Here is a 26,843-nt window from a genome sequence, read left to right on the forward strand (position 1 = left end):
TCTGTTACCAGAGAGAGCCTGAACGGAGCTGTAGGTGATGGACACAGAGCCCTCTTACATTTTTGTCCTGGATCTAACACAACAACATCCTCCTTCCAACAGCTTCCTGTTGCTTCTGTTTACTCAAAAGTGCAGGACAAAGTTTCTCATTATATTATAGTCACTTTTACTGGGCAGAAAGCTTACTGCAATTATTTGCTTTATTTTCATGCTGGGAGGCAACAAGTGTAGGCACATTAAGTGTTAAGTAGTTAATTTGTTGTAGCAGCTTGAAATACGGTGTGATGCTTCGACTCTGTACACAAAGCAGCTTCAGTCCCCAGTCCCCACGTCCCTGCAAACAATGTCCCCACAGAAAGGTGTTCATGCTGTGCAAGTGGAGAAATGCTCAGTCAGTGCTGCTGGCCTACCTCTCCCCTGAATTTTCCATTTAACACTTACTGCTTTATTTAAATGACAAACTGTACAAACAGAAGCCTGAAGGCTCCCTGGACACACCTGAGATTTACCAGGGTATTCTGAGAAGCAGAAGAGTCTCTCCCTATTTTTCCTCTGGAAAACTCGGAGCCAGCATTCCAAGTCAGCCTGCACAGTGCAGAGGACTAGTGGAAGCCTGGTAGTACACCTAGAGACTCAGCCTATCACTTTTCTTTTTTGGCCTCTAAATGAGCAATCCCAAGTAAAAGCAAACACATAAAGGCAGCTTTTTGGAATCATTTATTAAACATCACTTATTACATGCCTGTGGCTGGACCTTCCTTCCCTGTGACCACAAGAATCAGATCTTCCTCAAAGTTGCCACCAGGAGACTAGTTACAGGCATCATGCTCTGAAGGTTCTCTTGGTTTAGTCTACTTGCTTGGTCTTTTGGTGTCAGTTTTTCATGGGTCTAAAACAGAGTGCTTCAGAGGCTATGACTTCACTTGCATGAACTGAGGCAAAGCAACCTGCAAAACAGACAAGGCTGAAATGTGAGTAACTCCAAACCCTAATAAAAAAAAAATAAACCAGAATATGGTGAATGTAGCAAAACACTAGAACTTACTTGGCTGAAAAGGGAAACCCTAAAGCATACATCAGTCTTATCCTGAGGGAGCAATGACTGTAGCTGCTACACTGTCCCTTAAACTGACGTTTAACAGGTATGATGCACTAAACTATGGCTAAAATACTGCAGAAATCATTGCAGCATCTTGGAAAATATTGACACTTGATGTACATATAGAAAAGAGCTGATAGAACTCACAACAAATAATCTTCTTGGGCTTAACTTTAATGGGGAATAAAAGTTTTGTTGGAAAGAGTAGCTAAAATTAAACCCTGGTCAGTAAAATATTAACAACGTGAAAGACTTGTGTCTGCCACACCTATTCCTTCCCCATTAACAAAACCTGGCAATATTTAACTGGAATAGTCAGCAACACAACATGTGGGTCATAAATGAACAAAAAAAAAATGTGTGCCAAAACCTCAACTGCAGCAGCCCACTTTTGCTAGCCTTGACAGTTGTCTCCACCAGCATCTAATCAGTGGTCAGTATTTGTACAGAAGTGAGCTAACTGTCTGAGGATTGCCAACAGGATCCAACTGCCAGTAATAAAGCTGTGCTGCTTTGCAGACTTCTGCTCTGCTTCCCAGTGTTATCTTTATTTCTGGGTTTTATGAACTGTCTCTGAAATGAGCAAGAGCAAGCAGTAAGATACTTAATGTATGTCTACACACAGATGTGTGCTCTTAGCACTGGCTTAACTTCTGAACCTTGCTGACAAATGTAAATATTGGAATAAATCAATATTTCTGTCAAGACAAAGTCACTATATACAGTGTAATCATTAAAAAAAGACAATAACTGTCATGCATGGTACACACCCACTATTCCTATTCTGGCACATGCTGGACAGGCAGGGTGTAAGCAAAGCAGCAAGAAATCTACTTCTGCAATGCCTTAAGCACAGGGAAACCCATCTGGGAAATTTTTTACATTTGGTCTGAAAACTACTCAAAACTTCTAAACAGCTGGCTTACCTTTGTCAGCTTCAGCTCTTCAATCTTCTTCCAGTAACGGGTTTTGGTTTGTCAGATGTTCAGTGTAATAGACCTGCAAGACTGGGTAGCAACACTTGCTGTGATGCAGGGAGATCTAGAACACTGGTTCTGCAAGTCAACCCACGCAGGCGAGATGAAAAAACCAAAACAAGATAAGGAAATTCCATTTCTCTGTGAAACGCAACTGCAGAGCTATTAAAGGTGGGGAAGCAAGGAAATGAGAGGACCACACGTGAATACAAAATACAAAGAAACCGATCAGGTGCTTATCTTGCTCTCCTGGAAGCAGTTCTGTTTGTCTCTAAACCTGGGCTTCGTGCTGGGATAGGAAAGGCAGCAAACAAACGAGTCTGAACAAATATCACCACACAGAAACCTGTGATTTATTTGAATGAAGCTTTTGGAAGCAAGAACATAGGTCACTATATAATGCAACTGTGTGAGACAATCAGGAAATCATTCAGATGCACTAAAGCACAGCCAGCTTGAGATCTTTTTTACATTAAACACAGGTTGGCGACACCTTTGAGGTAACACCTTCCCCCCAGCCCTCCCAGTTCCCCATCTGCTGTTGATGTTTCCCCAAAGCTCCATCAGTCAGGATCAGAAGTCAGTGTGAGCTGAGGAAGCACTCACTGAAAAAATTCAGAGTTCAACACAGCCCTTGGAAACAAACAGCATAGCAATAGCAATGAAGATTTCCGGAACAATTCTGGATTTTCATCCTATGTTCGTAAAACAGGAATTGCAAGATCATTTAAGAGCATCTTTCTGGAAGTGTGTTTCAAGGAGAACTGCCCTACTTCTTAGCACCTAAAACTACAACCAGATTCTCTCTTGGCTCTCATGTTTCAGGTGCAGACCACAGCAGACATCACAGTGGATCTGTTACAAACGCTGGCCCCAGCCAGGCCAACACGCTCCTGTTCCACTCACACACCACAGGCAGCAGTGTTTTGCTAATGGGGTTTAGTGACAGCAATTATTCTCAAAAGATAATACCTTTTGAAATAATAATTAAAACCATACCAGTTTCAGAAAGCATCAGAATGCAGATAAGTGCAATTACAAGTCTGCAGAGGAAACTGCATGTTGTTCTGTGACACTGGTGAGCACATGATTTACCAGCACAGATAACCACACACTTTTGGTGAGTACATTCCACCCCACTTCAGCTGAAGCATCCTTTCCCAGGGGCTGCATGATTCCTACACGTAGCTTCACAAGCAGGAATACCAAACTGAATGTATTAGAAAAGGTGTTTTCAGAGGTTTTTGAAGAACATTTTTTATAAACACTCAAGTATTAAACTAACAGTTTTAGAAAGCTTCATAAACTTCTGCTGCAGCCAAGTTAAGTGACAAAAATTTCAACCACAACAGTTCAACATCTCTACCTCCAGCAAACACTCAGCACAGAATCTACCATAAAAGGTGGCAGGTGTGTGGGATGTGAAAGAAAAGGTGTTTGAGCACAACCTGAGTTTCCAAAAAAGTTTAAGTTGTATTTTTTAAATTCAGTTTTATAGTTTTGCTTTAGAATTTGTAAAGTTTCTTTTCCTGTTTTTTTTTAAACTTCCTAAAGGGCACAAGCAAACAGTTTGACCAGCTGTAATTCATATTAATAGGAAAAGTTTTCACATTAAAAAAAGCCATACATTTATTCTTTCAACAATAAATCATCGTATTTAGGTAGTATGCCTTATATTGCAGAAAGGTATCAGGAGAGGAACTGGGGGCTTTGGTTGGTTGGTTTTTACATGCTGAAAAAATAACATTCAAAACTAACACAGACCCCAAATGGTTTTGATGAAGAAGACAGAAGGATGGAAACCATCCCTGTGACCTGGGCCACGGCTGAACTGAAGCACCCGGCAGTGACTCTGCTGTGATGCTTTGCTAGGAGAAGCCTGCAGCACCAGGAGGGCTTTGGTTCCAGGGCCTCTTAGAGATTCAGCTATAGCACAGAAATGTCTGAAATGTTTGGGGATTTCCCCACCCCCTATCATATGTATTTCCAGAAATGCCCATGCAATATTCTGTTGGTTTTCAGGCCATATCAGCAGCACCACTTCAGGAACGTGTCGTGAGTTTGAGAAAAGAATTTATGCAAAAAACATTCTGCAAGTACAAACTTTGAAACACCTATAAAATTCAGAGTATGGTCAAAATCTACTAAAAATATCCCTGAAATGAACACACTCTGCCCAAAAGCAAGTTCAAGGCTCTGCAGAGCCATGATTTCACAGCAAGTTACATACTCACAGACCATTTTCTGAGGAGGTGGGATGAAGGTGGTCCCTCGTGACCCCAGAGCTAGGACCATACAGCCAGCAACAACAAAGCAGAACTGGCAGCTCTGTGGTGAGCCTCTCAGGTAGTCACAGGTGGACTTGTAGTGTTACTGTCAGTGAGATAACGCTTCCACAGACACTGACCTTACACAATATAGAATCATTTTGGTCAGAAAAGATCTTTAAGATCATGAACTCCAACCATTAACCTAACACTGCCAAACTCACCACTAACCCATGTCCTCAGCACCACATCTCCATGGCCTTTAGGTATGTCCAGGGACAGGGACTCCACCATTGCCCTGGACAGGCTGGGCCAGGCCTTGACAACCCTTTCAGCAAAGAATTTTTTCCTGATGTCCAACCTAAGCCTCCCCTGGTGCAACCTGAGGCCACCTCCTCTTGTCCTATCACTTGTTGCTTGGGAGAAGAGACTGACCCCTACCTTGCTCCAACCTCCTTTCACATAGTTGAGGACTGTAGATTAAACCCTGAACAGAGTTCCTTGAATAAATCAACAGTCATCTTTGTCATTTTTATGATACAATTTTGACACCCCATTCCCCAAAAAATCAGTTAATAGTGGGCCTGCCAAAATAACCTTTAGCAGGAGTAAGCTACTGCAGTGCTGCTTAACGTAGCTGATGTTCAAGAAAAACCCTGTGCAACAGCAAAACTATTATGTCAAACCAAAAGGACTTCCAAAAAAAGGTAAAAATTTAGGGGATACAGAATGCAGAAGACATTTGATAAAAAAAAAAATGCATAATGCTAAAATAAAATGACCTATTCAAAATGCTGAGCAGTTAGAAACTGCTGAGTTGTAGGCAAGGGGTTAGACATTAGCAAGAGGCTAAGCTTGAAAACTGTGCATCCCTACACTGAGCCTTCCTCAGTTTTATATCATCACCAGGCTACAGAAAAAACCTCTCACTAAACAGAAAAGGCACTAGGAAGGGAAAACTGCTATGTGGCTTTGGAAGACTAGATTAGACCAATTCAAATAGATGAATGAGATGTGGCAAGATCCACATACACAAAAATACTGAACAAAAACATCCTAGGAGCTCCCACAACAAGAGCAAACCCAGTAACATTACAGAACACCACAGAGACAGTGAGACTACCCCCTGTGAGCAGTGCTGAGCAGCAAGACCAGGAACAGCAAGGCTGCAGCTTCATGCTTCTTGCTGTTGCACCTCCCTGTTGCCCTGACGCCTTCTCATCTGGCAGGATTATCACCTCAACTTGCCACTGAAACCTCCTTCCCAAGTCACCATGGGCTTCTCCTCACCGAATTCATCCTGCTTTGTCCTGCAGCTCATCAGTGTAAGGAGGTTACAAACTACAGTGCTTATTATCATCTTTTTCCTGGGTGCCTAAGGATCCCCAGCAGGTAAGTTGGGGCAACTGCTTGAGTAAGTGCTCTCCAAACTGATTCACTGATGCAGATTGCTTAATCAGTGGATCTTTTTTAAACAGTTTTGACAGAAATGGTTACCAAGGGATTACATGACAGATCCAAGACATTAAGATGAACACTCAGGTCAATAGTTTTTCCTCTCTGGGTTACTGCTTAACCTAGTGAAGATGTGCTGATGTTCCCCTGTGTTTATTTTTCTGATCTGGCTCCTTTTCTCCAGTTATTTAAGGTTGACAGGTTAGTCACTGCTCATTTTGAATCCCTGTAAATACTTTCTGAAACAAACCATGTTTCTTGAGCTACACCACTACCAACAGCCACCCACTCAAACTGCTCAATCACCAAGAGGCCCAAGCCTGGAGAACTTCCCTTCCTCTTCTGCTCTGACTCTTAAGCAAAGCCTTTTAAATCACAAGTCAGAAGAGAGTTCTAGAGTAGTATTTAACATATAAAAAGATTTGTGATACATTTTTTAGCTTTTTCTATGTACGTTATACCCTCTATATTAATATAAATATTTTCCTATGTTATTCCTGTGTTTTTCTAAAAAAGCCTATTAAATTTCATGCATGTATGTGTGTGTGAAGATTAATAGGCCAAGCTGAATCCTGGAGCGTTGGGAGGACGACAGAGTATGTTATACTTAGATAACACTTAGAATTTAGATTTCTTTTTCCTGTTTTAATTATAAACAAGAATTTCCATTTGGCACTGAGGGGAGTCAGAGGCAGCCCCTTCCATCTAGTAGTTGTGACACACACACACACACTCTGGTGCAGTTGGAGTGTTATTCCAGTATCTAAAAAAGCCTATTAAATTTTATGCATGTATGTGTGTGTGTGAAGATTCATAGGCCAAGCTGAATCCTGGAGCATTGGGAGGACGACAGAGTATGTTATACTTAGATAACACTTAGAATTTAGATTTCTTTTTCCTGTTTTAATTATAAACAAGAATTTCCATTTGGCACTGAGGGGAGTCAGAGGCAGCCCCTTCCATCTAGTAGTTGTGACACACACACACACACTCTGGTGCAGTTGGAGAACACATTCTTCAGTTTAAGCATCTGCCCTGGGCACACTTCAGTTGGGGGAACCATAAGTTCATTCTGTAGCATGCTGTGTTTAGGACAGAAATGGAAGTTTATTTATTGCCACTGCTTGCTCTAGCCAAACACATAAGAAAAATTAATTGAGTTTTTTTCCTTACACATACTGACCCAGTGTTGGCTTGTTTCCCCACCACCACCTCCCTTTCTGGAAAGCTCTAACCCAAGAACCAAGGTGCAAAAGAAAACATTTAAAACATGCAAGATATCAAAAATACAACCAGTCTGTAGAAGACTATGAAGAACAATTCCTGTTAATAAAGAGAAAATAAATTATAGGACTATTTTAGATACACTGCATCATGCATTGCACCATGAACTACATGTTCACTCACTCCTATGCAGACAGAAAGACAATTACATCAGGAGAGGCTTTCTGGAAGGAAAAAAAAGTATCTTAGGAAAAAGAAATATTTGCATTCTAAATGACAACCCATCCAATTTCTGGCCAAAGGATTCTGGATCACTGCATTTTTTCCATTACTACTGAAATAACAGATTGCTCAATAGAAGAAGTTTGCTTATGTGTACAAAATGAAACTGTCTTTGAGTTTGTTTGCAGTTGAAAATCCTGGAGCCCAGCTACAAAAGATGGTACACTAGAGGAAAGAAGTACATGCTATGAACTGTACTTGTATAGCAAAACCATTAGCTGTTAAAAAAAAGACAATACAGTGAAGTACCCCTCCTTGTGTGCATCACCAGAGAACAAGGACAGTTTATATGGATGAATCACCCAAACCCAAAAAAGTTCTCAGTTTTCATATGCCACTGCTGTACAGATGAGGTGGAATTCATCCTCATTACTGACCTGTTTACCTGTTAACAAAACTTTACCTAGAGGCAAAGGTGGTTGGTTCACTTGAAGAAAGTAACCAGACAATTTGCTGAGGAATTGACAGCTCACAAAAACAATGGACAACATCTCCCATGAACTGAATGCAAGCTGTGAGCTTAACTAGACATTTGCTTAATTTTCTTAAGGCACTCATTACTGGCCAAGGGTGGTTTTGCTTTTAGAAAAGAGCCAATTCCCCACCTTTCATATTACCAAGTGGTTCAAAAAACCCAAACCAAGTCAGTTCATATTTCCCAGTTTTGCTGTCTGTAAGAAAAACTTCACATTAAGTGTTCTGAGTTACATGCTACACTTGAATGCATGCTTGAGTACTTCATTCAGGTTCACATGACAACTCAAAGGTTTCTTTTTTTTTTTTTTTGCAATTTCTGGCATATTCATGTGCAACTGGGCAGTTCTGGAGTAACTTCAACATTCACAGAAGACTCTACAGATTTTTCCTTTTTATGTTGTGCTTGGATTGTGTTCTAAAGTAATTGGTTTTACTCTTTCTCCCTTAAAATATAAAAATATATACATGAATTGTTAAAAATGGGTAAGAAGCTACCTACATGAAATCATCAGAACCTAAACACGGGGATGGTCACAGCATCTGTTCAGCAGTAGAGATGAACATATTTCCCAGCACATCTGCTGGAGTGATCTAGTTCATCCACACCACAACATAAAACCAACAGCATAGTTCTGCACAGACAAGACTGAGTCCTCCAGACCAAGTAAATGTGGTGACATTCCTTATGCAAGCAGATTCAGTGTCTCAGCTCTGCATTCCCCACTGCTCCGTGGAAGGTTCATTCCCTTGGGCACAGGCCACGTGAGCATCTTTGTACTGTTTACAGACCCACGCTGACACTCTGCACTGACTCATGCTGCTCTGAGCCCAAGCTGAATTTGCATTGAATTAGTGCAAATTGAGACACTAATAATGTTTTTCCAGCATTTGGTTTGCCCCCACCCCTCTTAGTTAATGGGGAATTGATTGCATTCACTAGTTTTATTCAACAGCTTCAGTGACATTGCATAATATATACTTACAAAAGGGACAAACTACATCAAGATAGTGCAAACCTAATTGGAAGACAGAACAATAATTTGAGAGCAACTTGTTAAATGGGAGAAACTATCTGAAATCAATTGAACTCAATAAAAACAATTGAGAAGTAGGAAGCAAGAAAAATTAAGTGGACAAACACAAAATAAGGAGCAATGGCTATAGCAACACAACCTAAATGACTTAAAACTGTGCTGCAGTTCTGAGAAAAACAGTATGTTGATGCTGAAGAGGAATATGAGAAGGCCTGGGAGGTAATTATTCTGCCCTGGTGACAGGAAAACCTCAGCTGGATGGTGTCCAGAATTGAGCACCCATTTTAAGAGATCTACACAAACTGAGGAGTCAAAACCATGAGTGAAAAATTGCATGAAATTAATATTTGAGACCAGAGAAACAACTGAAGAACCCACTGGTTGAGTTAATTAATTAAAAAAGATAGTGCTGATGGAGGAACAGCCAGGCTGACAATTTTCAAGTATGTTACAGGTCACTGCAAAGAGGACTGTAATTAACTGTTGTGGCCTACCAAAGCTATAATAAAAAAAGAGACTGAGCTCACAAGAAGTGAAATTTAATTAGATATTATTAATAATTGTCTCACAGTTAGAAAACATTGCAACAAGGGAGTTTGGGACTCCCAGTTGTTGGAGAGGTTCCAAAAGCAGCTCTGTCAGCCATCAGGAACGGGCCAGCACACAGACCCTGACTCAGAAGAGGTGTGTAATGCCCCCTCTGCTTTTTCATCCCATGACTGTTCACACATCCAGATTAAAAGCAGTGTGACACAGAACACGGGAACCAGCTTTGACAGGAAAGGGGAAGGTGAGGGCACTTCCACACTGAACAGCTCACTGATGCCAAAAGGGATGCTCCTCTTGCACCGAGCTGGCACCTGCTTGACTCCAGGGTGAAACACTTCACCTTGCACGTCTGACAGAAGAAGCAGTCTCACCTTGAGGGGCTGAACTCACTACCTGCCAACAGCAATGAGTCTTTGACCTGTCTGAGCAGGTTCACACAGCTCACCGTGGGTCACAAGAAGGGAGGGATGTGGAACTGTCTGTCTCAGAGACAGCCACCCCTCATATCCTCTCCACTGTAACAAACTTCCAGCCCAGGCTGTTGTCTAAAAGCCACAAGTCTGTAGCAAAACAGCCACAGCTCTAACACCCATGTCCCCATTCCTACCAAACAGCTCTGGAAACCAAAACGAACTGTCCCGATGCCACCCAGGAAGACAGAACAGGTAACAGCTGCTGCTGGAATCAGGGCTGCTGACTATCCTCAATGTCATTTTTAGACTGTAAAGGTATTCTGTGTATGAGATTTTGCCTTTGTGGCCCAATGCATCATTCATTCACTTTAGGAATGCAAAACAAGAGTCACAGGGTAATGCCAAGGGATCGCCTGGATCTGGTATTTGAGTTCATTTCCTTTGTGCCATACTTGCTAGTGTGTGTGTATCAAGAAAAATAAGTTTACAGCTATCACCAGTGCTATAAATCAGTTTGGGGGGGGAGCTGTGCAGTGCCCCTGTATCATGCTGTACCTTCAATTAAAAGCAACTACATAACATTTAAACACTGGACTAAAGGCTCAGCACAGCAGATGTATGTTTGTAGCTTATTTAAAAAGAATGTCTAGAAATAATCAGTAACAAATGGAGATGAGATCCAGCAAAGGTTACTCATAACTTTGCAGATCTGGAGAGGAAAAATGCACATCTCTAAGCAATGACTCCCAAAGAAGGCTTTGCTAGATTCTTCCCTGGAGCCAGAGTGGCCTCTCCACACATGCTACCTGGATATGTATTGTTGGGGGAACTGAAAGGCAAATGACATCCCCGGGGCAAATGGATCAAACAAGTTACCAACAGTATGATCAAACACAATGTTTTGTACCATCATTGCACAGATGAAGCAAAACCCCCAAGCCAGACGATGATTCCTGAGTGTACAGTGTGCCAGACAGAAAAAAATACTCTCTCTATTCAACATTAGATATCTACATCTTTGAACCAATTCACCAAGTAATGATGCCAAACCAGGAACCATTTCACAGCCCAGAGGAGTTTCCATCCTTTGCCTTAGGGCACACTCCCTGTGATTTGATTTACCTGAGGATACTTTATGAGTTCAGCAGCGTGCAAGCACCTGTGTGCCCTGATTCTCCACAAAAGCACAGACCCAGAACGTTTGGTTTTACTTCTGTTTCTCCAGGCTTAGAGCACTCTGAACAAGGCAAGTGATCTGTTTTAATGGTGTGGGCATGGGAAGCCAGGCTGTGAGGTTACAGCCTGTCATTTGCTTTGCAGCAGCTGTATGCTTGGGTTAAGAGCAAGCACACAGACGAGGTGGGAGCGCTTGATGTCCTCCGAGTTCCCATCCTTCTGATTTGATGGTAACTGGCTCCTGCATGCACACCCTCAGCTCTGTAAAATGAGTCAGCATTCCTGAAATATCTGGCAATACAAACAAACAAACCTCTTAAGGTTAATTTTTCATATAGCCCATGTAAATAAAGAAGCTCTTCCAAGGAAGAGAAGGGACTGCAAGTATTTCTTCCCCATGAATTTAAATAAAGAAACATGCTTCCAAAGCAAAACAATGTGAGTGGTTTTGACCAAACCACTTAAAAATGCCTTGAATCTTCCACTAAAAAAAAAAAAAATAATCACAGGATACATAGTGGTAGAAAATCTTGAGAAGTCACCTAGTCTATCCTCCCTCAAAGCAGAATTAACACTAGTACTTACATCATTCCTTACAAATGCTTCCCTGAATTGTTCTTAAAACTCTTCAGTGATGAGATCCTGCTGTATCCCCTGGTGCACTTGTATTCTGAAGTCTTCCAGTAAATAAATTAATGCAGAGTTTAAGAACTGCAACACTGATACAGAAGACCTACATATAATATGAAATGTACAGATAAGCTCCTCTAGTAGTAGCATTACAACTTTGGAATTAGAATAATTTCTTTTCATATCTCAAATAGCAACAGCTTTACAAAAGCTTCTAAAATGAGGGAGGAGACAACTTGCATAAGATAACTGTGGTATCACTAGTTTTCTCCACTAGAAATTTATGTGCACCTGAGTGGGTCTGGCATGAGCAATTTTACTTTCCCATATGCTTCCCCACAAGGAAGAAAAGATAACAGCTAGACAGAAGCCTTCTGTGGGCCAGATCTAGCCCATGTCCCCAAATTGATCCCAATTACAGTAAAAAAGGAACAGATCAGAAAACAAGTAAAAATCCCTCCCTTCAGAGTAACTATTCTGTTGTCTCATAGCTGCAGAGCATGACAACAATCTTGATAAAACCACACAAAGTTTCACAAGAAACTTTGAAGAACACAGCGGTTGAGTTTTCAGCTATGTAGGATTAAAAAGGAAATATTACAGGACCAATTTCTCCTGGCTGGGACGTAAAGTTGAATGATTCTTCCTGTTAAATCAATGGCTGCCTTGTTTCAGAAGTGTAAAGAATAACCTGGATTTTAAAAAGAAAAAAAAGGCAGCAGGGAAAGGGCTTTTTGTAAATTAAGGTGACAGTTAAATTCATGCCTAAAAACGGATTTTAAATAATTCATATAAGATGCTTTGTTACATTTATAAATCTCCCATAGGCAAGCTTCAGTTTAAAATAAATGTGGGGCAAGAGGGAAAAGGGGAGCTAAAGTCAAGGATCTCTGCAGTATGGAAGATGAGTTTTGAGTCTTTTGGTAAGTAACCTAGTAGGAAAAGAACCTGTGAGCACTCTGCAAGTAAAGGCCTGCCTTTTTTTTTTTCTTTTTCTTGAAGATGATGGAAAATAAGAGATTATGGATATAAAACCTCACATCTTCATCATTTTCACTGACCATCTGCACTGCAAAATTGTTTTCTTCTCCCAGGTGTCTCAAGAAGAAACCAATGCATCGTGTTCTCAAACCCAGAAAGCTATACAGCATGTAATCATCCATGGCAATCATTTCCCTCTATTTGATTCTCTCAGCTGAAATGAGTAAGACTGAAAAAGACATTAGGTTCTGCAGCAGAACTTATATCACTTTTCTCTGAATTCCTACCTTGGCATATCAGAACCACTGAACAACAGATTTTGCCTGCTGTGCTTCAAGCTGATCCAGTCTCTCTCAGGCTCTCCTAACAGCATGAGCATGTTGATGAATGCACCCAATAGAAGAAAACTTCTTTCATATATGGCACTGGAAATAATCACATGATGCTTTGGTACCTACTAGTAGACTTGATTATCTGATCCCTGTAAACGTGAAGATCAGTTGGCTGGAGGAGGAAGAGGGAACATGATGCACTCCAAGCACATGTCACAGAAAAAAAGGTGCCTATTGCTGCACAGCAAAAACCATGATGTGAAGTGCCACATATAGGTATATGCATTACATGAAATGCCTTAGTTTAAGAAGGAAGCCAGACCCCTCCCAACTGTGGATCTAGAGAGCTGAATGAATTTAAAGTTGAGTAAAGCTATGGAGAAGTTCCTAAAGCAACCGCATAACCAAAACAGGAGCTGCCCTGTCTCACCCTACAGAGCAAAGTTCAAGGCATTAAAGTCCAATGAACCAGAGCATGAAAATAATGATTAATCTGGTAATTGCAGGAAGGTCAGGGAGAACAGATAGAAGACACCCAACGTCAAAAACCAACAGCAGCAGGGAGAGAACAGGAACTGTGTTTGTCAAAGTGACTCAATGATCGACATGGAAAATTATGACAACCAGCCTTTAAAAGCCAGTTGAGTTGTAGACCCTTCAAGGTATTTTTATAGGGCAACTTGATGGCAAAGAAAAATAAAAAAAGCCTTTATACAAAATACACTGCAAAAGGTGGCACAGAATAAAATATTCTCTCTGCCCTCCCCCAAAGCAGCCAAACTTAAAAGCTCAGTGAGATCTTTCACGGTCTGCACAGAAGCATAAGACTTACAGTGAGAATCCTGTGCAGATGGCATCTTTAAAGAACAAGAGGTACTCCCACTAAACTGACAAAATAGAATTCACACCCGCAGCCATCCTTTCCCCCCAATATCACACCATATGCTGCCTACAAGTTTTGTACCCTTCCTCAAAACAGATTTCACAAATTAATAACTTAAGGAATAGGCCAACTGCCAATGAAGTTAAATGCATCCAAATATATTAATATGCACAAATTATTGTTGATGAATTGGCACAGGGCTGTTCCAACAATCCACAACACACAAACCATGCCACATGCTGTTTATGCATATTCCTCATTTCAGTATATACTGTATCTACCTTCTGTCCACACAAAGCTCAACTCTAGAAGCAGAAAGGAAAGAGCAGAACGGAAGGTCACAGTAAATACAATCCCAAAGCGATCCACAAAAGAACAAAACTGAGATGGAGATCACTGGCCTTGTTGAAAATGTTGTGCTCTCAAGTAATGGCATGGAGTTAATCAGGTTAAAATACAGCAGTGAAGCAGAGCTTGTTTCTTTGGGTTGGGGTTTTTTAAATAGTAAGGAAGAAGTTTCTCATGCTAAGGGTGCATCTCTGCCCATAACAACACGACAGGCACTTGTGAAGACTAGTGCAGCTACATGGGCTAATTCTGAACTTCCTTATCTGGCTCTTGATTCACAGACTATGGAAGGACCTGTGCATTAACTGCACCAATGTATGGCAAAACCACACTCTCCATTTCAGGAAAGCCTTTGGGTTTTAGAAGATCACTGCATGACATTGAAAAAAAGAGTGACAGTCTGTAGCTTGCCGTAGCGTGGTCCAGAGAAGAGGAGACACCTGCTGACATCAGGGTTTGCTGCTCCAGGGGAAGCTTGGCTGTTTGGTCTGACAGAAAGACAAACACTTTGAGAACATCTGTTTTTCTGTAAGCATTCACTGTTTTTTGTTTTGTTTTTCTTTTAAGCCAGTTAAGCACTTCTTCAAAGAAGTGCACTGGTAAATTTTCCTTAATTTTAACCAAACAGAAAATACTTCATCTAAATAAAGTTCTCTTGCTCAGAGGGCCATAATCAAATTCTGGCCATATACTGCTGTTGTGTTTTTCTTGCTAAGAAACACCCCATTCCCATAAAAACCTGTTCAAGCAGATAATGACAAATGACTAACATTTGCTGCATTTTTCATGTTAACAGCCCAGTGTTTTGACTGCATACTGAAGTTATATAACGACTCAGTGCAGAAAGCACAGCACACACATCTCTCTCACATTAGAGAAAGATAGGTAAGACAAATAATTGAGTCAGCATTTTACACTTGAAAGTTGAATCAGCATCTAGGAGGGAGAAAAAAAAAAAGCCTTCTTTTTGCACTGCTGCCTAGCTGGATTTAAATGATTAAATTTCACCCGAAGAAGTGAAGAACACAATTTTACAGAACTGCCTGTAAACTAAAATTATGTGTATGGATCAGCAACAATCCTGGATCCACTTTTTAAAAGTTCAGAGGAGGAAAATCAGGTTTGAGTTAAAAGTTTGGAATGTGATCCAAGGCCTGGATTAAGAATCCTGTCTTCTAAGGAATTTCACATTGTGAACACACAGAGTGTATCATCATTTGTCTCAAATCCCCAAGAGCCATCTAGACTTACAAAATTAAAGCCTTTTCTATGCAAGTAATATGAATGGCAATTTTCCAAGACAGGATAAGAGAAAAATTCAACCCCACCTGCAATCTGCTTATTTCACATACAAGTAGTTTTAACTTTGTACAGTCTGCAGCAGTTGTGTTTGAGGTAAATGTCCCTGGAGATCAGAATTACAAACTTTAATGCTTATGTCAACATTTCTTCATCTGTAATATTTTATATCACTGCAGCTACATACATGCCTATACATTGGGCTTTCTCTCTATGATCTTAATTCCCCACTACTAAAACAGGCAAAACAAGTTTTACAGGGAAAGAACACAAACCATCCACAACTACTTATACAGAATTCCTAATCTTGTAGGAAAACCGAAACTCCTCAGACAACAATTATACCCAAAGGTTCTAGTCAGCTTGGTGATCTGTTTTAAACTAAACAGCTCCTACAAAGCCATGCAAATTAAAACCTCCAAGCAGACCCTTGAACCGAAGAATCTCCTCCAGAACACATTTAGCACATCATTGCAAAAGCTGTTTCCAATGCCAGCCTACCACCAAGCTCAAGCTTTGAGGCAACTTCTCAAAATTGTTTTTGACATTTTGTTATGGAAACAAAGCAAAGGCATGGGACTTGTTCCATACAGAGATATTGTAAAAATCAATCTCAAAGTAGTGTATTTCTAAGAGCTGCTAGGAATGCTATCTGCAGAAGCTAAGTCTGGTGGTTTCTTCAACAATCCATGCACTACTGCACGAAGATCAACAAAAGAAAATATTGGAAAGCCTAACGAGGGCCAAAACTAGCCATGATTTCCTTAAATCCATAATTTTATTTTCCTAGCTATCCCACTATTACTGCCTGACACTCGCTGGAGAGTTAACTCATGTTAACTGGTTTATACACTTCAACTTGTAGCATTTTAACTTGAAAGCAGGACTAAACCCTTGGGGGAAAAAAGTTCTTTGTAAATGGAATTGGTGTCCTTCTTTCACTGATCTTTACTAGCTGAAAAACATGCCCTGCAAGTTTCAACTATTTGTCCATCATCAAGCAAAAGATCAACAAACATTTTATATTAGTTACTTCCAAAGCTTTTTTCTCCTTCTGGGGAGGGAGACTGTATAGAGGCTGAAAAGGAAGAGCCAGAAACTTTTGAGTTTCTCCGTATACACTGCAGCAAGAACAGTAAGTGGCATAAGCCAGAAAAGCAATTTAGATTTCAGTCTGACCACTGATGGATTTTTAAAAAGCAGTAGGTTAATAAATACAAGGTAACCAACTGATTTGCAGACCTCAGAAGACAAGAAAGGATACACATAATTATGTAATATTTAATTCAAATATAAGGTTAAATATGCAACAATATAGGCCACGATCACTGATGCCAGCTTCTCAAAGGATTTGTCTTCTTCACATGGGATCCTAAAAACCCTGAGAAGTTAGTTTTCTGTTTAAAATTGACTTCCTAGCTTACTCTAATTTCAAGCCTTTATAAAGTGACAATACAAGAGTAGTTAATCTTTGCTGTAGACAAACAACACTACAGCACTGATGCAGTGTGGCTTGCTGTCAGCAAAAGGAGGTTGCCCCTTACTCCCAGCCACACATCCCATTCCTTTGCCTCCTCACACCAGCTTTGTGCATGTGTCAGAACCTTTGTCAAGCTGTTGAGTGCTGTAACACAGGAGAACATTGCTCTTGCAAAACCACCACCAACAAAAAGCACAATGTTTCCTGCCAGCTTAATGAACTGAACAGATTCGGCAACCAGCTTGACAGCACAAGAATGAATGCCCAGGAGAGGGTGGGACCATGTGGCTGGAATTAAGGGGAAGCATACTCAAGGGTGAAGAGTAAAATAGGATCATCTGTTGACAGAAGAAAGCTGTCTACCCTCAGCTGTAGCATAAGTCTCCACCCTCAGCAGGTATTAGGGAGAAGTATACTTCTAGTTCTTTTACTTGAAGTAAAAGCAAAAGAGGGAGGAGAGAGAGAGAGAAGGATAATAAAGTTTTGTTGCTTTCATAAATGCTCTTTAGTTTGGTTCTCTTGGTGTTCATTAGACTATCCATGCTCCTGCAAAACCATCATGTGAACATAAACAGGACAACTCCCATACAGCTTACCTCCTTTCTGAAGAAGGCCCTAAAATTCAGTCAAATACTAAGATAGTAAGAGCAGAGACCCTACCTCCTTCCTCCTCAGTGAAGCCAGCCTGGACCAAATAAGCATTCTCTAGTATATCCATGCTCCTGCAAAACCATGATGTGAACATAAACAGGACAACTCCCGTACTGAAAGACATCAGCTTACCTCCTTTCTGAAGGAGGCCCTAAAATTCAGTCAAATACTAGGATAGTAAGAGCAGAGACCCCACCTCGTTCCTCCTTGGTAAAGCCAGCCTGGACCAAATAAGCATTCTGAAGTAGTATTGTTAATTAGTAAACTCTGCAAAGGTGAAAGACAATTTTTCTCTAACAGAAGTTTCTATAACAGAAGTTTGCTCACTCCAAGCAAGTAAACACTGCAGGGACTTCAGTGATGCTGTGGGCATTCCACAATTAAATCACAGATAACTCAATCAGTGACTGCTTTGAAGATAAACCTTATGAAGTGACATTACAGCAGTGCTGCAAATTGCTTTGTGGCACCAGCTTTGGAAACCTGAGCGAGGTGCTCTCAGACGACAGTCGATGCACAAAAAGGCTGCTGAAATACCAACTCTGCAATTTCATTTTGAAATGTCTTTTGCAGAGGAAGGCTTGATATTGCTAAAGAGGTAAACTTCTGAAGTCTAGCAACACTTTCTGAAAGCAAATATCTACAAACATCAGGAGCTAAAACACAGCTTATGTTTTAGAAGTCTTAAAAGATTCACGCCCCTCTGTTTTTTCTTATTTATTTTTACTATCAGGATTATCAGTTTAGACCTAGGAAAAATATTACACAACTCAGTTCAATGGTCAGAACTTATGACAAGGTAAAACGGCCACAGAAGGATCTCTGTGATAGAAGGGTGGCATTCTTTCATTTTACTAATCTAAACTTATAAGGCACAGTTTTCCAAATGGAAAATGATTGGAGTTATGAAGTTAGATGAAGAAAACATTCAGAGGAAGCATTCAGAGTAGTCTTAAAGGCAGTTTTCCTTTCCTTCATCACACAGCAGTCTAAAAAAATTTAAGAATCAAAGAAACTTCTGTTGAAGGTGCACTTTGTATGGTTGTGATTTCAAATATAAAAGTATTACTGCTTACAAATCAATAACTTTTAAATTTAAGTTACAGCCGGTGCTGTACCAAACTATGTTTTCCATTCCATTTTCCATTTGAGCTACTTTAAGTAGTGTTCAACTAGAAAAAGTACACCAGAAAGCAGGTGCAATAACAAAAAACTTCCAAGCACTAACAAAGTCTTCAACACCTTCAAGTTACAGCTACTTCTGCAGAAGCAGGAATACTCCTGGTAGCTTGTCTAGAGAACCAGAAATATTTTCCAGGCCACTGTCCCTCTTCCCTTGCCACCTTTCCAAGGGAGCTCTGCTGCAATATCTATTCTGCTCATGCTGTTCTTTGTCACATCACTCTGCTCAGCATCACCCAGCTGCAGAAACCACCTGCTACTCCCATGCAGCCATTGTCCCTGCCACCTCCCCCCAGCCCATCGCCCCTCCTGAGCAGGATTTGCCCCATCCTCTCTGAAGCCATTCCCCTCTGCCTTTCTGTAACACTGCAAATGGGAATCCCAGGTGGCTCCCCCTAATTACCCCAGTGCCTCGGGAGTCTAATTCTTCCTATTGTTAACATACCAAGCTTTAGCCACAAAGTCACTTCATATGCTAATCAGACCAGCTGATCCCAAGCTAATACTTGATGTGCTCAGGAGAACTCCTCTGCTGGGGGTATTAATGAGAGCAGAGCAAGACAAGCTTTGGAAAATAGTTCCCGAAAGATACCGTAGCACTGTCACTTCTAATCCAATCCACTAATAAAAAAATTGGCCTGTGAACTTGGAGAGTGGTCACTCCCTCACTTGCTGAGGGCAGCCTCCTCACAGACAAGAAGAGACTGAAAAAATTACCTTTTCCTTTGATGCTCTTAGAGTCTAATTTAATAATTGTTAACTCTTATTTAATTTTTTATATAAAGTCTGGGTGTTTTTAGGATGCTTGAAACACTAGCTTCGAAGCAAGAATTAAATATTGAATTAAATTGAATAAAATTTATTACAATTGGTTAATTGAATAAAGTTGAGTATTTCTATTCATAGAAATATCCTATGAGTTGTCTAGGCCATGATTCAGCACTGCTGCTGAACAACATACAATGGCTTAGGAATTTCTACTCTCCACTCACCCTCTGCATTGCCCACAATATGCCCATCCCTGGCAACATGCTACAGAATCTGGGGACAGCAACATCTGGGAATGTCATGAGCTGATATTGCTACCAAAAAGCATATGTTTATGGCCTGAGTAGACTATACACCCCTCTTGTATGTCTTAAATTGCAGAAACTCCACCAACATTTCAAGTCTGGTAGAACATCAGAATATGAAACATCCCACATAAAATCCCCAGTAGGTAGGATTTTTCAGTATTTAGCATTTTAGTAATTAGGATTTTTGTTCAGTGGGTTTCAAATTGCCATGAAACCAGAAGCAATTTCATTTTGCTAAATGAAAACTTGGGAGTTTTGCACACTGTTTCCTCTAATGAATTACCAGTTTGATCCTCCATTATCACAGAGTCATTTCACGATCGAGTATTCTGCAGATTTAATTTATGGTGCCAATGAAAAAAGAAAGGATCCTGCAGCTGTATAAAAGTTCAAACAGCTCAAAAAGCAGCAGACATTCAGCTGCCTGAGAAGCATCATGAGATTGCTACAAAGTTGGAATAAAAAAAACCCTTTATGTACAAAGCTTCTGCCAACAGAGTGAAACATTCACTTAAGTAAGTGTCATGCACATAATATAGGTGTAACTAACTGGAAACTACAACAAAACCTATGTTACCATCTAAGTGTGTTCTTACAAATAACAAGAGTTTAACGTACTTTATTTTTAGGGCTCAAAATCATTTGCAAGCCCTTCACATACAAGTTCAGTACATCCTTTCAGGGCCACGCCTGTCCGAGTTTCAGAGTACTGTCCCACCTACTTTAGTTTCATACCAATACACTTGTTCTACACAAAGGCTGAAACAGGCATCAGCACAGTAACCATTTCAGGAGGTCACCACAGAGCAGTTCAAACATGCTGTCTCCCAGCTGACATCAGTGCATCTCTGGAGGCAAGGCAGAAAGCAGCCAAGACTCCTGGCCTTCCTCTTAAAACAGCTTTGCAGAGAGCCTTTTATACATAAAAAGCAGCTGGTTATGCTTTAACAGACTCTTTTGTAAACAGAGCTGATCAACAGATGTGCAATGCTTGTTATAGATGGTTATCAACATCTTCATTTTCAGAACCAACAGGACTGGACATGATGCCCATCCTCTGAGCCATTTACCTACCTCAGAAGATAAACTGCATTCACTAAGATCTGCTATGGGATTGGTAAAAACTTGATGTCAAAAGAATTGAGTATTAAAAAAGAGAGAAATGGGAATGTCCAGATAATTGCAGTATTTCAGTCTGCATATAGGCTCTTCACTGATCTGAAACTGCAAACAGACAAGTCAACGTGAGGAAAGTGAAGAGAAAAAGACTCTGAAGCAGATATATATTTAGCAGCAGGTTAGATGGAGAGAAAAGGCTCAAGGACAATGGCAGGTCTTTTCTTCCTTCAGCTAAACCCCCAATGTATTTTTGTGAAAGAAAGCTAGTCTTTTGCTTTTAACTGTAGCCCAAAACTGCATTATGTCTCCTGGGTGCTTTGATTTTTTTTTTTCCTCTTTCTAAATCTCAGCACATAGACAGCTCCAGGGCTCAGTAGGAGAAATTATTAAAAGCATGCCTGCAGAAGTAAAGAGATCTGTCATTTCCCTTATCCCCTGTGTTTCGTGAGCACTCCCCCGCCCATGCAGAGTTGTATGAGATTTCATGCAACCAGACACGTCCTTTTTAAACAGACTGAAAAATTTAAAATCCTTTAAGAGTAGGCATAGTATTCCTTCCAATTGGAAAGAGAAACACAGAAATGTGCTTTGGAAAGGTCACATTCACCTTCAAAATGCTAGCAAACTTTTTTTTTTCCTCTGTGCAGTCCTATTATCTTAAGTAATTTGCAACAGGCTTTACAAAATGCACTGGGGCTTCATAAAACACAAAATCCCAGTGAGAAGATGATGCAACCAATCTTTGTCCAGTTATTTTTTCCTATGCTGCTTGAAGTTTCCAAAGTCCAGATGTTTTTCCAACTGTCTTTCCTGTTCAACTACTGCAAATGCATAGGTGTCTTCTTTGGCATTACCATTCTATACACATTTTCAACTTGCTCTGTGCTTCTCAGTCCATTTTTCCAAGTGGACATACACATTTTGGATTAAATATGACTGTGTAAGAAATGATGTTAGAAAGCTTCAGCAATTATTTTCAGTGTATTTTGACAAAAGCATTCTGAAAGTGTGACGTGTTCTCATAAAACAGAAAGTAGCTTAAAAATTAGGAAACACACTTTTAAAAGAGTTTCCTGCTTCCAATGTCTATAGCTACACCTCCAACTTCTTACCTTCACCATTAAAGTGTTATTGTGGATGTAACAGTATAGGAAAACGACCAATAATCTTCATCACAGCTTGTCAGGAAACAAATTTTAAACCCCTACTCCCTCCCAAGCTACAGAGAGCAGAAAAAAAGTTGGCAAACACTGTTTATTTTCATCAGCCTTACCCAAACACTCTCCAGCTCTAAGTAGATATGCCTCCATTTCAGAGAGTTCTTTGCTCCAGACTACTAAACTCTAAACATTAAATATTTGATAAGCATTTCAAAACTGCTATTTGACACACACTGAAGAACAAATTACACCTATTCAGAGCCAATATGAAACTGAAGAGACCCCACTGGGAGTTTAGAACATGAAACAGAGAGGCATTGCTGTGCTTATTTTGTCTGCTAAATCCAGATTTACCAACAGACTGCTACAGTTCAGGATACATCTCAACTACAGGATTTCCCTTCATGCACCTGCACAGGATCTTTGAGGAAGACTGAGTTGAGATAAAAATCACTGATTTCTGCTAAAGTCTTTAAAGGCATATTGGAAAAAAAACCAAAAATTCTGTTTTGTAGCTGTTAGAGAGATGAATCATCAGCAGTACCTGAAGTGACAGAGCAGATATCCTTCTACAGTGAGAAAAAAAGTAGTGTAAAATGAACTGATTTTTGTTATCTTAACGGTGAAGGAAATCCACTAAATTACCTGAGGGTAAAAATATTTATTGAGAAACAGCACAGAAATCTGAAAGCACAAGTGGCTGTGAATCAGCTTTGGATACAGTTCAGGATACATCTCAACTACAGGATTTCCCTTCATGCACCTGCACAGGATCTTTGAGGAAGACTGAATTGAGATAAATTCTGCTAAAGTCTTTAAAGGCATATTGGAAAAAAAACAAAAATTCTGTTTTGTAGCTGTTAGAGAGATGAATCAGCAGCAGTACCTGAAGTGACAGAGCAGATATCGTTCTACAGTGAGAAAAAAGTAGTGTAAAATGAACTGATTTTTGTTATCTTAACGGTGAAGGAAATCCACTAAATTACCTGAGGGTAAAAATATTTATTGAGAAACAGCACAGAAATCTGAAAGCACAAGTGGCTGTGAACCAGCTTTGGAAGGGGTTGCCAGCACTTACCTATGGTGCAGTTTGTGGTTATTTTTCTCCGCTTGGGGTTGTGCCGTAGCAATTCTAACTCTCGCTTGGTTGGCTCCCATGTTGAATACTTCTCTCCAATGCCTAAGCAGATGAAAAGAAAGTTTCAGGAAGTTGTTTAGTATAAGGATTAAACACTCTCTTCACTTAAAAACTTTCAACATGCTGTCCATTAAGTTAGATTCAAGCTATGTGCAACTACAAGAGATTGGTTTCCACTCAAATATTATTCAGAAAGGTATCAACCAATCTTGCAACAAGAACTAAAAGAAAATAAGTACTACTTGACTTGTAAAGAATGCCTAGCCAAATAAATTTTCCATTATTGGATTATGGTCCTCCTTTCAGTTAAAAAAAAAATTCCAGCACAAGAATAAATCCACTGCTACTCAAAAAGCCCCTTCTTTGTGCTCAGAGGAGGTCCAATGACAGAACCACCACATGATTTTAGGAGAAGATATAGGATAACCAAGAAATCTCATCACCAAACTTTAACAAGGTATTAAATAAATCAAAACTGACCCAACTTAATGGACAGACACAGGCTTAATGTTTATAGATGAACAGCAGAATTTAGTGATTCAATATGCTACACTACATGTCTGAGAATATACCATTTACAGAGTGTGATCTCTCCTTATAATCACTGATGTAGGACTGGGTATTAGAAAGTTCTAATACTTGAGATTCACTTTATTGACATCTTTAACATCACCTAAAATGCAATTAGTAACAGGTTTAAACATAACCCTCCCTCCACCAACCAACAAAACTCTCCAAATACACGAGTACCCTTTCTCATGAGCTGCAGCTAAAATCTGTCATTATTTCTCTCTAAAGATCAACACTGTATTTCCAAAACAATTCTTTTGTTCAAAGGAAAGTGCAGTAGAAAGGAGTCAGGTAAGCTGTACAGAGAACAGGTCTGAAGTGAGCACAGAGTTGTGTTTTTCTTGTATCAGATTTACACTGGGCACAACAGCAAGGAGTCACGTGCTGACCAGCTCAACACTGCTGCAGCACTCTGTGTAGCACTGAGAAATTACTGTGCAAGGTCAATTGCAGCGAGTCACAAAAGCGTGTTGGCATTAAAAATAAGGAATAGTAAAATGACAAGCAATCTATTCTAAAACTGAGGATTAAAGTCAATTAAGAGTTATTTTTCACAGAATGCATGGAGCAGAAACAGTGCTGTGCTACACAAAATAAATTATAAATCATACAAATGAAAAGGAGAGTAGAAGATATAGCTGGAGGCTTACACATTCTGCATAATATACATTAAATTTTAATAGCTCTTTGATCTTCATTTTCAGAAATAGCTATGCTTGTCAGAACCTACCCACTCAAAAACGTTCAATTCATGGTTACTACTGACCCTCCAGGTCCTAGGAATAAAAGGTCTCAATTTCAGATTGAGGACTAAAACCAAATGTATTTACAGGAATTCACCCATTTCACTTCATCTGATTCAACCACAGACTATGCAAGAAGCGTAAGAAAGTACCAGAATCATATAGTCCCTTTCCTTTATCCAAGGTTCAGCATCAAGCTACACACCCAGGAAAACAGAAAAGGAAACTAATTACTGCACAACAGACTGATGAGACAAAGCAGCTGCAATGCTCTGAAGGCACTATACAGACACACAGGCAAAGGGATGAAGCAGCTCCAGAGACGCACATATGGACGGTTCACACAGGACAGAACATTGGCTTGCAACAAGTTTTGTATTCTGTCTTCAGCAACCCTTTTCAGCCTGGTCATGCTCCCTCAGGAATTTATAGAAATTGGGTTGTAAAAAAGCTCAGAGTAATGCTCAACATTATGTTAGTACCAGCTATGGCACTGGCCAGCTGTGAGCTTTAACTCTTGTATTTGGCTTCACTGTAGTTTAAACACGGCCAAACACAGTTAGTGTCATCTCATAATGGGATGGAATCTTGTAATTAAAAAAAACAAAACACACCTTGGGTAAGTTTAAATCCTGGTTTAAATCAAATATAACAAAGTACACACCTGGAGACACATGTGCGCTCAACTTCAGGCATGCAATATTATGTCAGCAGGACTATTCATATATATCTATATATAATTATATAGCTTAAATGCTTGTAGAGGATGGGGACCAAAGCATTTCACATGAGCAACTCTTTAAGTGAAGTTAAACATGGCAGACTAGATTACTGGATTACTTTGCAGGATTTTGGGTGAATCAAGTATTGTTCAATTAATAAGAAATGAAACTGAACAGAAAAACCATGTACAGTTAATGCCACAACAAACACAGAACAAAACAGAGAGAAACTTTCTTACAGAAGCCTTTCATTAGAAAGAGCCCAAGTCAAGAGACAGAAATTAAAGTGTTCTGTTCTGGCTATATAATGTAACAAGAATTTTGAGGTTCTATTACATTTCAAAATTTGGGGAAAAGAAAAAGAGAACCATTTATTAGGAATGGTTCAGTGCTTAAAGTTTTTTAAAAAAATACACAAAAATAAAATGGTTTAATAAAAGGTTTAATAACACCCACAAACATGCCAAAAACTCTGATATAAACTCCCTTAAATATTTGCAAAACATGCACGGGTCACCATTTACAATTCAAGCAAAGTAGCATTATAGGAGTGAAAATTCATCATTTTAAAAATGAAGCTGTAAAATAGCCAGAGATTCAAGTCAGCAAGTGATAACTCCATCCAAGAATTAATTTTATTAGGTCAAATACACAAATTGTCATTTTTCAGAGAACCTATCAGGGACATTTGGATGAGTGAAAAGGCGATGAAGGCTCTAGATAATGTCACAATTTTGCAAGTAATCATTAATATAGATTGTTTACTTTGCTATACTTCAGCAACCCCCCCTTCTTCCCCTCCCAAAACTCCAAACATTAATTAGAATGAAGGGCTCCATGTATTATCATCTTCCTTGTTATTAAAGAATATTCAACATTAGAGGGAAAAAATATGGTAGAGTTGCAACATATTCAGAGTTATATCATATAACCCTGAACTACAGCTGGACATGGGAACTCACCACACTAAGAGTTAATATTATGAGAGTATGAAATGAATCTCATGATATTCGGGGGTTTTCTTAAAGTTTTTTTCCTCCAGGCATCATGTTATTATGTGAGCATCTACTGAAGTATACACTCAGACACTTCAAGAACTGCAGATAGTAGTTTGAAAACATAGAACATTCACACCTCAATTTTTTAAGCCAATCTCTGTTTTCACAGACTAGATTTGCTTCTAAAATTCTTCATCCTGGCAATACTACCTGAGGTACATTAACTATGTAGTAGAAATCTAAAACCAAGACACTGAGTTTGGGGTTTGTGCTAATTCTGACATTCAGTTTGGGAGAAGAAGGGTTCCCTCTCCCTTTCTACTTCATAATCTTCAAATAACATGAGTCATTATGGGCAGGATGGGATGAATTAAAGCAACGGAGAAAGAAGGAAAAAAGACAAAATTCTCCATTATTTCTCCCACGTATCTCTCCTCCTCACTGCTTAGATAAATTTGTGGGGAAATACATCATGATGAAAGTTTCATAACAAAAAGCCATAATCCAAAAAGATCCTATGCCATGACTTAAGTCTATAGTGTGTACTCCAGTAATATAAAGGGTATTGTTGTCTATCC

General features: G+C 39.7%; 1 protein-coding gene across 1 annotated transcript in view; it reads right to left on the reverse strand.

Annotated features, from left to right (window-relative positions):
• LOC103778820 (ubiquitin carboxyl-terminal hydrolase 22-A) overlaps positions 1–23,274 on the reverse strand; it is a gene marked incomplete at its 5' end in the record, with an annotated part of 51,889 nt that extends 28,615 nt beyond the window's left edge. Inside the window, one exon of the mRNA XM_008946434.1 lies at positions 23,173–23,274. Within this exon, the coding sequence (XP_008944682.1) occupies positions 23,173–23,274 (102 nt within the window). The remainder of the gene's footprint in view (positions 1–23,172) is intronic.
• Between the last annotated feature and the right edge of the window lie 3,569 nt (positions 23,275–26,843).

This window comes from Merops nubicus, unplaced genomic scaffold (genome assembly GCF_000691845.1).
Source record: "Merops nubicus isolate BGI_N331 unplaced genomic scaffold, ASM69184v1 scaffold9528, whole genome shotgun sequence".
NCBI classification, from domain to species: Eukaryota; Metazoa; Chordata; class Aves; order Coraciiformes; family Meropidae; genus Merops; species Merops nubicus.